The 15,660-nt window shown below is 42.5% G+C and overlaps 1 protein-coding gene across 5 annotated transcripts in view; it reads right to left on the minus strand.

Annotated features, from left to right (window-relative positions):
* Positions 1-15,660, minus strand: part of LOC100194730 (ubiquitin-protein ligase E3A) — a 211,333-nt gene that overhangs the window by 164,215 nt on the left and 31,458 nt on the right. For all 5 annotated transcript variants that reach the window (XM_045688001.1, XM_045687998.1, XM_045688000.1 and 2 more), the window contains exons 10-13: positions 15,120-15,284; positions 14,513-14,668; positions 8,295-8,368; positions 5,968-6,111 (exon numbers count right to left, since the gene is read on the minus strand). In XM_045688001.1, coding sequence (XP_045543957.1) covers positions 5,968-6,111; positions 8,295-8,368; positions 14,513-14,668; positions 15,120-15,284 — 539 coding nt within the window. The remainder of the gene's footprint in view (positions 1-5,967; positions 6,112-8,294; positions 8,369-14,512; positions 14,669-15,119; positions 15,285-15,660) is intronic.

Below are 15,660 nucleotides of genomic sequence, written 5' to 3' on the forward strand. Positions count from 1 at the left end.
CTAGTTGCTCTAATCTAGTAGTTGATCCCTGCTCTAGTTGTTCTAATCTAGTAGTTGATCCCTGCTCTAGTTGCTCTAATCTAGTAGTTGATCCCTGCTCAAATTGCTCTAATCTAGTAGTTGATCCCTGCTCTAGTTGTTCTAATCTAGTAGATGATCCCTGCTCTAGTTGTTCTAATCTAGTAGTTGATCCCTGCTCTAGTTGCTCTAATCTAGTAGTTGATCCCTGCTCTAATCTAGTAGTTGATCCCTGCTCTAGTTGCTCTAATCTAGTAGTTGATCCCTGTTCTAATCTAGTAGATGATCCCTGCTCTAGTTGTTCTAATCTAGTAGTTGATCCCTGCTCTAATCTAGTAGTTGATCCCTGCTCTAGTTGCTCTAATCTAGTAGTTGATCCCTGCTCAAATTGCTCTAATCTAGTAGTTGATCCCTGCTCTAGTTGTTCTAATCTAGTAGATGATCCCTGCTCTAGTTGTTCTAATCTAGTAGTTGATCCCTGCTCTAGTTGCTCTAATCTAGTAGTTGATCCCTGCTCTAATCTAGTAGTTGATCCCTGCTCTAGTTGCTCTAATCTAGTAGTTGATCCCTGTTCTAATCTAGTAGATGATCCCTGCTCTAGTTGTTCTAATCTAGTAGTTGATCCCTGCTCTAATCTAGTAGTTGATCCCTGCTCTAGTTGCTCTAATATAGTAGTTGATCCCTGCTCTAATCTAGTAGATGATCCCTGCTCTAATCTAGTAGATCATCCCTGCTCTAATCTAGTAGATCATCCCTGCTCTAATCTAGTAGATCATCCCTGCTCTAATCTAGTAGATCATCCCTGCTCTAGTTGCTCTAATCTAGTAGTTGATCCCTGCTCTAATCTAGTAGTTGATCCCTGCTCTAATCTAGTAGTTGATCCCTGCTCTAGTTGTTCTAATCTAGTAGATGATCCCTGCTCTAATCTAGTAGTTGATCCCTGCTCTAATCTAGTAGTTGATCCCTGCTCTAATCTAGTAGATCATCCCTGCTCTAATCTAGTAGATCATCCCTGCTCTAATCTAGTAGATCATCCCTGCTCTAATCTAGTAGATGATCCCTGTAATCTAGTAGATGATCCCTGCTCTAGTTGTTCTAATCTAGTAGATGATCCCTGCTCTAATCTAGTAGTTGATCCCTGCTCTAATCTAGTAGATGATCCCTGCTCTAATCTAGTAGATGATCCCTGCTCTAGTTGTTCTAATCTAGTAGTTGATCCCTGCTCTAATCTAGTAGTTGATCCCTGCTCTAGTTGTTCTAATCTAGTAGATGATCCCTGCTCTAATCTAGTAGTTGATCCCTGCTCTAATCTAGTAGTTGATCCCTGCTCTAATCTAGTAGATGATCCCTTCTCTAGTTGTTCTAATCTAGTAGTTGATCCCTGCTCTAATCTAGTAGTTGATCCCTGCTCTAGTTGTTCTAATCTAGTAGTTGATCCCTGCTCTAATCTAGTAGTTGATCCCTGCTCTAATCTAGTAGTTGATCCCTGCTCTAGTTGCTCTAATCTAGTAGTTGATCCCTGCTCTAGTTGCTCTAATCTAGTAGTTGATCCCTGCTCTAGTTGTTCTAATCTAGTAGTTGATCCCTGCTCTAGTTGCTCTAATCTAGTAGTTGATCCCTGCTCTAGTTGCTCTAATCTAGTAGTTGATCCCTGCTCTAGTTGTTCTAATCTAGTAGTTGATCCCTGCTCTAGTTGCTCTAATCTAGTAGTTGATCCCTGCTCAAATTGCTCTAATCTAGTAGTTGATCCCTGCTCTAGTTGTTCTAATCTAGTAGATGATCCCTGCTCTAGTTGTTCTAATCTAGTAGTTGATCCCTGCTCTAGTTGCTCTAATCTAGTAGTTGATCCCTGCTCTAATCTAGTAGTTGATCCCTGCTCTAGTTGCTCTAATCTAGTAGTTGATCCCTGTTCTAATCTAGTAGATGATCCCTGCTCTAGTTGTTCTAATCTAGTAGTTGATCCCTGCTCTAATCTAGTAGATGATCCCTGCTCTAATCTAGTAGATCATCCCTGCTCTAATCTAGTAGATCATCCCTGCTCTAATCTAGTAGATCATCCCTGCTCTAATCTAGTAGATCATCCCTGCTCTAGTTGCTCTAATCTAGTAGTTGATCCCTGCTCTAATCTAGTAGTTGATCCCTGCTCTAATCTAGTAGTTGATCCCTGCTCTAGTTGTTCTAATCTAGTAGATGATCCCTGCTCTAATCTAGTAGTTGATCCCTGCTCTAATCTAGTAGTTGATCCCTGCTCTAATCTAGTAGATGATCCCTGCTCTAATCTAGTAGATCATCCCTGCTCTAATCTAGTAGATCATCCCTGCTCTAATCTAGTAGATCATCCCTGCTCTAATCTAGTAGATGATCCCTGCTCTAATCTAGTAGATGATCCCTGCTCTAGTTGTTCTAATCTAGTAGATGATCCCTGCTCTAATCTAGTAGTTGATCCCTGCTCTAATCTAGTAGTTGATCCCTGCTCTAGTTGTTCTAATCTAGTAGATGATCCCTGCTCTAATCTAGTAGTTGATCCCTGTTCTAGTTGTTCTAATCTAGTAGTTGATCCCTGTTCTAGTTGTTCTAATCTAGTAGTTGATCCCTGTTCTAGTTGTTCTAATCTAGTAGTTGATCCCTGTTCTAGTTGTTCTAATCTAGTAGTTGATCCCTGCTCTGATCTAGTAGTTGATCCCTGCTCTAGTTGTTCTAATCTAGTAGGTGATCCCTGCTCTAGTTGTTCTAATCTAGTAGTTGATCCATGCTCTAGTTGTTCTAATCTACAGTGCTTTAAGAAAGTATTCAAACCCCTTTACTTTTCCCACATTATGTTACGTTACAACCTCATTCTAAAATGGATTAAATAAAAAAAATCATTATGCATCTACACACAGTACCCCATGCTGACATCATAATACCCCACAATGACATCACAGTACCCCATGCTGACAAAGTGAAAACAGGTTAATATGTTTTTGGCAAATTTATAAATGATAAAAAACAGAAATACCTTATTTAACCTGTTAGGGCTAGGGGGCAGCATTTGCACGTCTGGATAAAAAAAATGTACCCGATTTAATCTGGTTACTAATCCTACCCAGTAACTAGAATATGCATATACTTATTATATATGGATAGAAAACACTCTAAAGTTTCTAAAACTGTTTGAATGGTGTCTGTGAGTATAACAGAACTCATTTGGCAGGCAAAACCCTGAGACATTTTCTGACAGGAAGTGGATACCTGATGTGTTGTATTGACTTTAAACCTATCCCATTGAAAAACACAGGGGCTGAGGAATATTTTGGCACTTCCTATTGCTTCCACTAGATGTCACCAGCCTTTACAAAGTGTTTTGAGTCTTCTGGAGGGAGATCTGACCGAACAAGAGCCATGGAACGATGATGTCCCATTAGACACCTGGCGCGCGAGTTCATGTTGGGTACCCTCGTTCCAATACGTTATAAAAGAGTATGCATTCGTCCACCTTGAATATTATTCATGTTCTGGTTAAAAAGACCCTAATGATTTATGCTATACAACGTTTGACATGTTTGAACGAACGTAAATATATTTTTTCCCCTCGTTCATGACGAGAAGTCCGGCTGGCTTAGATCATGTGCTAACAAGACGGAGATTTTTGGACATAAATTATGAGCTTTTTTGAACAAAACTACATTCGTTATGGACCTGTGATACCTGGAAGTGACATCTGATGAAGAGAATCAAAGGTAATGGATTATTTACATAGTATTTTCGATTTTAGATCTCCCCAACATGACGTCTAGTCTGTATCGCAACGCGTATTTTTCTGGGCGCAGTGCTCAGATTATTGCAAAGTGTGATTTCCCAGTAAGGTTATTTTTAAATCTGGCAAGTTGATTGCGTTCAAGAGATGTAAATCTATAATTCTTTAAATGACAATATAATATTTTACCAATGTTTTCTAATTTTAATTATTTAATTTGTGACGCTGACTTGACTGCCGGTTATTGGAGGGAAACGATTTCCTCAACATCAATGCCATAGTAAAACGCTGTTTTTGGATATAAATATGAACTTGATAGAACTAAAAATGCATGCATTGTCTAACATAATGTCCTAGGAGTGTCATCTGATGGAGATTGTAAAAGGTTAGTGCATCATTTTAGCTGGTTTTATGGTTTTGGTGACCCTGTCTTTGACTTGACAAAACATTACACACAACTCTTGTAAATGTACTGTCCTAACATACTCTAAATTTATGCTTTCGCCGTAAAACCTTTTTGAAATCGTAAAACGTGGTTAGATTAAGGAGATGTTTATCTTTCAAATGGTGTAAAATAGTTGTATTTTAGAAAAATTTGAATTTTGACATTTATTTGGATTCAAATTTGCCGCTCTTGAAATGCACCTGCTGTTGATGGAGTGCACCACGGGTGGCACGCTAGCGTCCCACCTAGCCCATAGAGGTTAAATAAGTATTCAGACCCTTTGCTATGAGACTCGAAATTGAGCTCAGATGCATCTTGTTTTCATTAATCATCCTTGAGATGTTTCTACAACTTGATTTGAGTCCACATGAGGTAAATTCAACTGATTGGACACGATTTGGAAAGGCACACATCTGTCTATATAAAGGTCCCACAGTTGACAGTGCATGTCAGAGCAAAAACCAAGCCATGATGTCGAAGGAATTGTCTGTAGAGCTCCAAAACAGGATTGTGTCGAGAGACATATCTGTGGAAAACATTTCTGCAGCATTTAAGGTCCCCAAGAACACAGTGGCCTCCATCATTCTTCAAGGGAAGAAGTTTGGAACCACCAAGACTCTTTCTAGAGTTGGCTACCTGGCCAAACTGAGCAATCGGGGGAGAAGGGCCTTGGTCAGGGAGGTGACCAAGAACCCAATGGTTCCTCTGTGGAGATGGGAGAACATTCCAGAAGGACAATGATCTCTGCAGCACTCCACCAAGCAGGCCTTTTTGGTAGAGTGGCCAGACGGAATCCACTCCTCAGTAAAAGGCACATGACAGCCCGCTTGGAGTTTGCCAAAAGGCACCTAAGGACTCTCAGACAATGAAAAACAAGATTCTCTGGTCTGATGAAACCAAGATTGAACTCTTTGGCCTGAATGCCAAGCATCATGTCTGGAGGAAACCTGGCACCATCCCTACGGTGAAGCATGGTGGTGGCAGCATCATGCTGTGAGGATTTTTTTCAGCAGCAGCGACTGGGAGACTAGTCAGGATCGAGGCAAAGATTAACAGAGCAAAGTACAGAGAGATCCTTGATGAAAAAGTAGCTCAGGAACTCAAGACTGGGGTGAAGGTTCATCTTCACAACAGAACAGCGACCCTAAGCACACACCCAAGACAACACAGGAGTGGCTTTGGGACAAGTCTCTGAATGTCCTTGAGTGGCCCAGCCAGAGCCAGGACTTGAACCCGATCGAACATCTCTGGAGACCTGAAAATAGCTGTGCAGCGATACTCCCCATCCAACCTGACAGAGCTTGAGAGGAACTGCAGAGAATAATGGGAAGAACTCTGCAAATACAGGTGTGCCAAGCTCGTAGCGTCATACCCAAGAAGACTCGAGGCTGTAATCGCTGCCAGAGGTTCTTCAACAAAGGACTGAGTAAAGGGTCTGAATACTGATGGAAATGTGCTAGTTTTCCTATCTATCTATCTATCTATCTATATCTATATATATCAAATGTAATACATTTTAGAATAAAGCTGAAACGAAACAACGGGTCTGAATACTTTCCCGAATACACTGTATGGATTAGTGTACCATCTGAGACATAAAGTCTGAGCTATGTCCCAAACGGCACCCTATTCCCTATAAAACACCCGTTTCGGTCAAAAACAGTGCACCTATCTATGGAATAGAATGTGGGCCCATACGACTCCGGTCAGTAGTCGTGCACCATATAGGGAACATGATGCCATTTTGGGACCCGAGGCCTGGTCTCACCTGTCTGTGTCGGGGCCGTTCTTGGCGATGATCATCTTTAACTTGCCCAGCCCTCCTACGGGTGCTCTGTCAGTCCCCGTAGTAAACTGGAGGAAAAGTCTCTTATCCTCCTCACCAAATGAATGTACCGTCTCCCAGAAGTCTCTATGAGTGAGAAATAAAGGAAAATAATTTTAAAAGTATTTTTTTTGTTGGTCTGGGTGTATATGGAATCTGTATTCCACTTTTTCCTAATAAAACAGCAGTAGCTTCAGAATGTGACAAAACACACACACACTAAATGGTCAAAGGTATGTGGACATTCTTTCAAACTAATTTGAAGGGGTGTCCACATACTGTGTGTGTGTGTGTGTGTGTGTGTGTGTGTGTGTGTGTGTGTGTGTGTGTGTGTGTGTATATGCAATAAGGCCTGAGGAGGTATATGGCCAACGGGGATGTTCTTAAGCACGACACAACGCGGAGTCCTTAGCCATGGTATATTGGCCATATACCACAAACCCCCGAGATGCCTTATTGCTATTATAAACTGGTTAGCAACATAATTAGAGCAGTAAAAATACATGTTTTGTCATACCCGTGGAATTCAGTCTGATATACCATGGCTGATATACCATATATATAGTGTATTAACGATACAGCATACAACAACATTCTAGACAATTCTGTGCTTCCAACTTTGTGGCAACAGTTTGGGGAAGGCCCCTTTCCTGTTTCAGCGTGACAATGCCCCCGTGCACAAAGCGAGGACCATATAGAAATGGTTTGTCGAGATCGGTGTGGAAGAACTTGACCGGCATGCACAGAGCCCTGACCTCAACCCCACTGAACACCTTTGGGATGAATTGGAACACCGACCACGAGCCAGGCCTAAATCACCCAACATCAGTGCCCGACCTCACTAATGCTCTTGTGGCTGAATGGAAGCAAGTCCCTGCAGCAATGTACCAACATCTAGTGGAAAGCCTTCCCAGAAGAGTAGAGGCTGTTACTGCAGCAAAGGGGGGGACCAACTCCATATTAATATCCATGGTTTTGGAATGAGATGTTAGATGAGCAGGTGTCCACATACTTTTGGTCATGTGGTGTATATACTGAACAAAAATATAAATGCAACATGCAACAATTTCAAAAGACTTTACAGAGTTACAGTTCATATAAGGAAATCAGTCAATTGAAATAAATAAATTAGGCTCTATGGATTACACATGACTGGGAATACAGATATTCATCTGTTGGTCACTGATGCATAAAAAAAAAGAAAAAAGTTAAGGGCATGGATCAGAAAACCAGTCAGTATCTGCTGTGACCATTTGCCTCATGCAGCGCGACACATCTCCTTCGCATAGAGTTGATCAGGCTGTTGATTGTGGCCTGCTGGAATGAAATATAAAACGCAACATGTAAAGTGTTGGTCCCATGTTTCATGAAATATAAGATCCCAGAAATGTTCCATACTCACAAAAAGTATATTTCTCTCAAATTTTTGTGCCCAAATTTGTTAACATCCCTGTTAGTGAGCATTTCTCCTTTGCCAAGATTATCCATCCACCTGACAGGTGTGGCATATCAAGAAGCCGACTAAACAGCATGATCATTTCACAGGTGCACCTTGCGCTGGGAACAATAAATGGCCACTCTAAAATGTGCAGTTTTGTCACACAACACAATGCCACAGTTTTGAAGGAGCGTGCAATTGGCATGCTGACTGCAGGAATGTCCACCACACCTGTTGCCCGGTAATTTCATGTCAATTTCTCTACCATAAGCCACCTCCAACATTGTTTCAGAGAATTTGGCAGTACATCCAACAGGACTAAAAAAAACACAGCACACGCCAGCCCAGGACCTCCACATTCGGCTTCTTCACCTGCGGATCGTTTGAGATCAGCCATCCGGACAGCTGATGAAAATGAGGAGTATTTTTGTCTGTAATAAAGCCCTTTAGTGGGTAAAAACTCATTAAGATTGGCTGGGCCTGGCTCCCAAGTAGGTGGACCTATGCCCTTCCAGGCCCACCCATGGCTGTGCCCCTGCCCAGTCATGTGAAATCCATAGATTATGGCCTAATGAATTTATTTCAATTGAATGGTTTTCCTTATATGAACTGTAACTCAGTAAAATCTTGAAATTGTTTCATGTTGCGTTAATATTTTTTGTTCAGCATATATTATTTTATATATATATATATATATATGTCATATAATGAAAGTAATATATGCAGATCTTTCATTCAAGAGAGAAATTGAAAGAGATCTTTGTATAGAAATATAGAAATCAATGTCACAACATTGTAATAAATTACATCAAAAACATTTTTTTTTTTTTACTTAATAATGCGACAATCCTTGCTGTAGCCTCCGTCATACTCTGTCGTTTCTTCAAGCGCCTGAAAGTCTAAATTCTGAGAAGGAAGTTGGAACACAAGAGACAGTTAGATCAAGCTACATCAGGTGGCATAGAAAACAATAGTGCAGCTATGGATTTAAATTGTCATATTTTGTTGACGATCTACACAAAATACTCTAATGTCAGAGTGGAAGAAAAATTCTAACTTTTGTACAAAAAGATAATAAAAAATACGAATATATCTTGATTAGATAAGTAATCAACCCTCTGAGTTAATACATGTTAGAATCACCTTTGGCAGTGATTATAGTGGTGAGTCTTTCTGGGTAAGTCTCTAAGAGTGTTCCCACACCTGAATTGTGCAACATTCTTCAAACTCTGTCAAATTGGTTGTTCGTCATTGCTAGACAACCATTTTCAGGTCTTGCTATAGATTTTCAAGCAGATTTATGTCAAAACTGTAACTTGGACACTCAGGAACATTCCCTGTTTTCTTGGTAAGCAACTCCAGAGTAGATTTGGCCTTGTGTTTTAGGTTAATGTCCCGCTGAAAAAGTGAATCTATCTCCTAGTGTCTGGTGGAAAGCAGACTGAACCAGGTTTTCCTCTAGGATTTTGCCTGTGCTTAGCTTATCTTTCTTCTCCCCAGTCCTTAACAATTACAAGCATACCCATCACATGATGCAGCCACCACTATGCTTGAAAATATGGAGAGTGGTACTCAGTAATGTGTTGTATTCAGGATAAAAAGTGAATTGCTTTGCCACATTTTTTTGTAGTATTACTTTAGTGCCTTGTTGCAAACAGGATGCATGTTTTGGAATATTGTTAATATTCTGCAAAGGCTTCCTTCTTTTCACTCTGTAATTTAGGTTAATGTGGAGTAACTACAATGTTTTTATTTAATTAACCTTTTATTTATTAATTTAACCTTTATTTAACTAGGCAAGCCAGTTAAGAACAAATTCTTATTTACAATGACGGCCTACCCTGGCCAAACCCTAACGACGCTGGGCCAATTGTGCGTCGCTCTATGGGACTCCCAATCACAGACGTTTTTTTTTTTAGCACTGTATTTTTCCTCATCAATCTACACACATTACCCCATAATGACGAAGCAAAAACTAGTTTTTAGAAATGTTTGCAAATTCATGAAAAACTGAAATATTACATTTACATAAAGTATTCAGCCCTTTTACTCAGTGCGTTGTTGAAGCACCTTTTGCAGCGATTACAGCCTTGAGTCTTCTTGGGTATGACGCTACAAGCTTGGCACACCTGTATGAGGAGTGTCTCCCATTCTTCTCTGCAGATCCTGTCAAGCTCATTCAGGTTGGATGGGGAGCGTCCCAGCACAGCTATTTTCAGGTCTCTCCAGAGATGTTCGATCGGGTTCAAGTCCGGGCTCTGGCTGGGCCACTCAAGTACATTCAGAGACTTGTCCCGAAGCCAATACTGCGCTGCCTTGGCTGTGGGAATTGGGTAGTTGTCCTGTTAGAAGGTGCCACAGTCTGAGGTCCTGAGCACTCTGGACCTTTCATCAAGGATCTCTGTACTTTGCTCCGTTCATCTTTGCATCGATCCTGACAAGTCTCCCGGTCCCTGCCGCTGAAAAACATCCCCACAGCATGATGCTGCCACCACGCTTCACCGTAGGGATGGTGCCAGGTTTCCTCCAGATGTGATGCTTGGTATTCAAGTCAAGGTTTCATCAGACCAGAGAATCTGGTTTCTCATGGTCTGAGAGTCCTTTAGGTGACTTTTGGCAAACTCCAAGCGGGCTGTCATGTGCCTTTTAAGTGGCTTCCGTCTGGCCATTCTACCATAAAGGCCTGATTGGTGGAGTCCTGCAGAGATGGTTGTCCTTCTGGAAGGTTCTTCGACCTCTACAGAGGAACTCTGACCATCGGGTTCTTGGTCACCTCCCTGACCAAGGTCATTCCCCCGATTGCTCAGTGGCCTGCTATAGGAAGGGTCTTAGTGGTTCCAAACTTCTTCCATTTAAGAATGACGGCGGCCACTGTGTTCCTGTATCACCAGCAGCAAGAGCGACATCATTGATGTATACAGAGATAAGAGTCAGCCCGAGAATTGAACCCTGTGGCACCCCCATAGAGACAACCAGAGGTCCGGACAACAGGCCCTCCGATTTGACACACTGAACTCTTTCAGAGAAGTAGTTGGTGAACCAGGCGAGGCAGTCATTTGAGAAACCAAGGCTGTTGAGTCTACCGATAAGAATGATTGACAGAGTCGAAAGCCTTGGCCAGGTCGATGAATACGGCTGCACAGTATTGTCTTTTATCGATGGCGGTTATGATATCGTTTAGGACCTTGAGCGTGACTGAGGTGCACCCAAGACCAGCTCGGAAAAACCAGATTGCATAGCGGAGAAGGTACGGTGGGATTCAAAATGGTCAGTGATCTATGTGTTAACTTGGCTTTCGAAGACCTTAGAAAGGCAGGGTAGGATAGATATAGGTCTGTAACAGTTAGGGTCTAGAGTGTCTCCCCTTTGAAGAGGGGGATGACCCCGGCAGCTTTCCAATCTTTGGGTATCTCAGACGATACGAAAGAGAGGTTGAATAGGCTAGTAATAGGGGTTGCAACAATTTTGGCAGATAATTTTAGAAAGAGAGGGTCCAGATTGTCTAGCCCAGCTGATTTGTAGGGGTCCAGATATTGCAACTCTTTTAGAACATCAGCTAACTGGATTTGGGTGAAGGAGAAATGGGGGAGGCTTGGGCAAGTTGCTGTGGGGGGTGCAGGGCTGTTGACCGGGATAGGGGTAGCCAGGTGGAAATCATGGCCAGCCTGTAGAAAAAGGCTTATTGCAATTCTCAATTATCGTGGATTTATCGGTGGTGACAGTGTTTCCTAGCCTCAGTGCAGTGGGCAGCTGTTCTTATTCTCCATGGACTTTACAGTGTCCCAGAACTTTTTGGAGTTTGTGCTACAGGATGCAAATTGCTGTATGAAAAGGCTAGCCTTTGCTTTCCTAACAGCCTGTTCCTAACTTCCCTGAAAAGTTGCATATCGCAGGGGCTATTCGATGCTAATGCAGAACGCCACAGGATGTTTTGTGCTGGTCAAGGGCAGTCAGGTCTGGAGAGAACCAAGGGCTATATCTGTTCCTGGTTCTACATTTTTTGAATGGGGCATGCTTATTTAAGTTGGTGAGGAAAACACTTTTAAAGAATAACCAGGCATCCTCTACTGACGGAATGAGGTCAATATCCCTACAGGCAATGAGGAGGTGATCGCTGAGATCCTGGTTGAAGACAGCAGAGGTGTATTTAGAGGGCAGGTTGGTCAGGATGATATCTATGAGGGTGCCCATGGTTACAGATTTGGGGTTGTACCTGGTAGGTTCATTAATAATTTGTGTGAGATTGAGGGTGTCTAGCTTAGATTGTAGGACGGCCGGGGTGTTAAGCATGTCCCAGTTTAGGTCACCTAACAGTACGAGCTCTGAAGATAGATGGGGTGCAATCAATTCACATATGGTGTCCAGGGCTCAGCTGGGGGCTGAAGGTGGTTTATAACAAGCGGCAACGGTGAGAGACTTGTTTCTGGAAAGGTGGATTTTTAGAAGTAGAAGCTCGAATTGTTTGGGCACAGACCTGGATAGTATGACAGAACGCTGCAGGCTCTCTCTGCAGTAGATTGCAACTCCAGCCCCTTTGGCAGTTCTATCTTGTTGGAAAATGTTATAGTTAGGGATAGACATTTCAGGGTTTTTGGTGGCCTTCCTAAGCCAGGATTCAGATACGGCTAGGACATCCGGGTTGGCAGAGTGTGCTAAAGCAGTGAATAAAACAATCTTAGGGAGGAGGCTTCTGATGTTAACATGCATGAAACCAAGGCTTTTACAGTTACAGAAGTCAACAAATGATAGCGCCTGGGGAATGGGAGTGGTGCTGGGGGCTACAGGGCCTGGATTAACCTCTACATCACCAGAGGAACAGAGGAGGAGTAGGATGAGGGTACGGCTAAAGGATATAAGAACTGGTCGTCTAGTGCGTTCAGGAACAGAGAGTAAAAGGAGCAGGTTTCTGGGCGCGGAAGAATAGATTCAAGGCATAATGTACAGACAAGGGTATGGAAGGATGTGAATACAGTGGAGGTAAACCTAGGCATTGAGTGACGATGAGCGAGGTTTTGTCTCGAGACACCATTTAAAGCAGGTGAGGTCACCACATGTGTGGGAGGTGGAACAAAAAGGGCCAGCTAAGGCATATTGAGTATTGCTGGAGGCTCTACAGTGAAATATGAAAATAATCACAAATCAAAACAGCAATGGACAAGGCATATTGACATTAGGGAGAGGCATGCGTAGCCGAGTGATCATAGGGACCAGTGAGTAGCTAGATGAGCTGGAGACACGGCGATTCAGACAGCTAGCGGGCCGGGGCTAGCAGAAGGGCCTTCGGGGGACGTTGCGACGGAAGAGTCGTTTGTAGCCCCCATGGATGGTTACGTCGGCAGACCAGTCGTGATGGATCGGCAGGGTTCCATGTAGGTAGTAAAAGGGTCCAGGCCAATTGGCAAAATAGGTATTGTAGCCCAAGAAATTGGCTGATAGACCTCTTCAGCTAACAATCCAATACGCTCTAGATAGCTAGCGAGCCGCGGCTAGCAAGCTAGCGGATGGGCCTTCAGGGGATGTCACGACGGAGGAGCCTGTTGAAACTTCCTGGCGGCGGATTACGGCAGTAGACCAGTTGTGATGGATCGGCGGGGCTCCATGTCGGCAGTGAAAGTGGTCCAGGCCAATTGGCAAAATAGGTATTGTAGCTCAAGGAGTGGCTGATGGACCTCTTCAGCTAGCTGGGAGATGGGCCTAGCACGAGGCTAGTTCCAGTCTAACTGGTGCTTGCGTCGGGACAGAGACGTTAGCCAGGGGGGTAGCCACTCGGATAGCAGCTAGCTAGCTGCGATGATCCAGGTGAAAAGGTTCAGAGCTTGCAGTAGGAATCTGGAGATGTGGAGAAAAAGCAGTCCGGTATGATCTGGGTTGAATCGCGCTGTGCAGACTGGCAGGAGTTGACCTGGCTAAAGGTTAGCTGAGGACCGCTAGCCGTGGCTAACTGACTACTAGCTAGTAGCTAGTTAGCTGACTAGATTCTGTTGGGGGTTCCGGTTCTAAAGTATAGAAAATAGCAGATCCATAACACATTGGGTGAGGTGGGTTGCAGGAGAGTATGTTGAAACTGAGGTTAAAAATATAACAAATATAGACACGAGATTTTTTTTTAATCTAATGAATACTAATGAAATAAAGGCATTTGTTTTTTCTTTTGTAATAAATGTGCAAACATTTCTAAAAACATGTTTTCACTTTGAATTTATGGGGTATTGTATGTCGAATGATGAGTTTTTTTTATTTATTGAACCCATTTTACAACAAAAATGTGGGAAAAGGGAAGGGGTCTGAATACTTTCCGAATGCATTGTATACATCTGACTGGTGGTTAGAGCATTGGACTAGTAACCGAAAGGTTGCAAGATCGAATCCCTGAGCTGACAAGGTAAAAATCTGTCGTTCTGCCCCCTGAATAAGACAGTTAACCCACTGTTCCTAGGCCGTCGTAGAAAATAAGAATTTGTTCTTAACTGACTTGCCTGGTAAAATAAATACAACTACAGGTGGTTTTCGTGAGAAGACTGATTTTCAGGACGCCTCATGGTCTTAACAAACGCTGTTCTAGCTCTGTCACCTTTCACCGCAGATGCGGAAGTGTTATAGAGATCTATAGCTTAAAGTGACAGATTGTTATGGGGATTTTTTATTATTATGCTAATTTTGATTTCCGTGCATCAACCTGAGGGGGTTAAGCTATTTATTAAATTTTTTCTGAAATTATTTAGGTTTGCCATAACAAAGGGTTTGAATACTTATTGACTCAAGACATTTCAGCTTTAAAACGTTGTATTAATTTGTACAAATTTCAGGGAAAAAATTATTCCACTTTGAAATTATGGGGTATTGTGTGTAGGCCAGTGACAATTTTTTATTTAATTCATTTTTTTAATCTGTTTTAATACATTTTAAATTCAGGATGTAACACAACAAAATGTGGAAAAAGTCAAGGGGTGTGAATACTTTATGAAGGCACTGCATATGCATGTATCTGTATTCTGTTTTTTTTTTAAATCATATGCTTAAAGTGAAAATCCTAACAAAAATCCTACTTACCCTGCTTCCACAGATAAGTAGCTCCACCTCTTCAGGTCTAAATAAACACTTGAGAGGCGACTCGTTGGTGACCATCTGAAAGCCCCTCCTGAAGGCTTTGAACTGGCGCTCCACACTCTTATTAAGAATGTAATCACCATACAGAGAGACAAACTCCTGGAGATCACACAGGAACACAGATAGGACCAGTCAAAACAACATCATCGTTCACTTCAGTGGTCCTGGGATAGACTGGATACTTCAGTCAGTGGTCCTGTGATACACTAGATACTTCAGTCAGTGGTCCTGTGATAGACTAGATACTTCAGTCAGTGATCCTGTGATAGACTAGATACTTCAGTGGTCCTGTGATAGACTGGATACTTCAGTCAGTGATCCTGTGATAGACTAGATACTTCAGTCAGTGATCCTGTGATAGACTAGATACTTCAGTGGTCCTGTGATAGACTAGATACTTCAGTGGTCCTGTGATAGACTAGATACTTCAGTGGTCCTGTGATAGACTAGATACTTCAGTGGTCCTGTGATAGACTAGATACTTCAGTGGTCCTGTGATAGACTACATACTTCAGTGGTCCTGTGATAGACTAGACAACAGGCATCTCACCTTTCTATTGTCCGCAGTAACAGGTATCTTGTCCCCATTTTCCTTCAGGTCGTAAGTGATGGGTTCTCCAAACAGGTCAGTCTGTGAGATCTGGAAGGTGATCATCATGTCCTCCTCCACGTCTCCTTCATAGTCCAGCAGCTCCTTCAGACTCTGGTATAGAACCTGCGACGGCAGATAACCATAGAGATAGTTAGAGGACGCAACATTGTACCTGTCCTGTTATGGCATCTGTGAGGGCATGGGCAGCGCCATTGAGGTCATCTCCATTTTGAAGTAGTCCGTTTTTCTTCTTCTTCTACTACTTCTATGAAAGGGTGCATAACTGCTATCTGGAGTGTGTTGTTTGAACATGTATTTACTGCCATCTGAAGTTATGAAATGTTTGCATTTTACATTTACATTTTAGTCATTTAGCAGACGCTCTTATCCAGAGCGACTTACAGTAGTGAATGCATACATTTTATTTCATTTTTTTTTTTTTGTACTGGCCCCCTGTGGGAATCGAACCCACAACCCTGGCGTTGCACACACCATGCTG

The sequence above is a fragment of the Salmo salar genome, chromosome ssa10 (assembly GCF_905237065.1).
Source record: "Salmo salar chromosome ssa10, Ssal_v3.1, whole genome shotgun sequence".
NCBI lineage: Eukaryota > Metazoa > Chordata > Actinopteri > Salmoniformes > Salmonidae > Salmo > Salmo salar.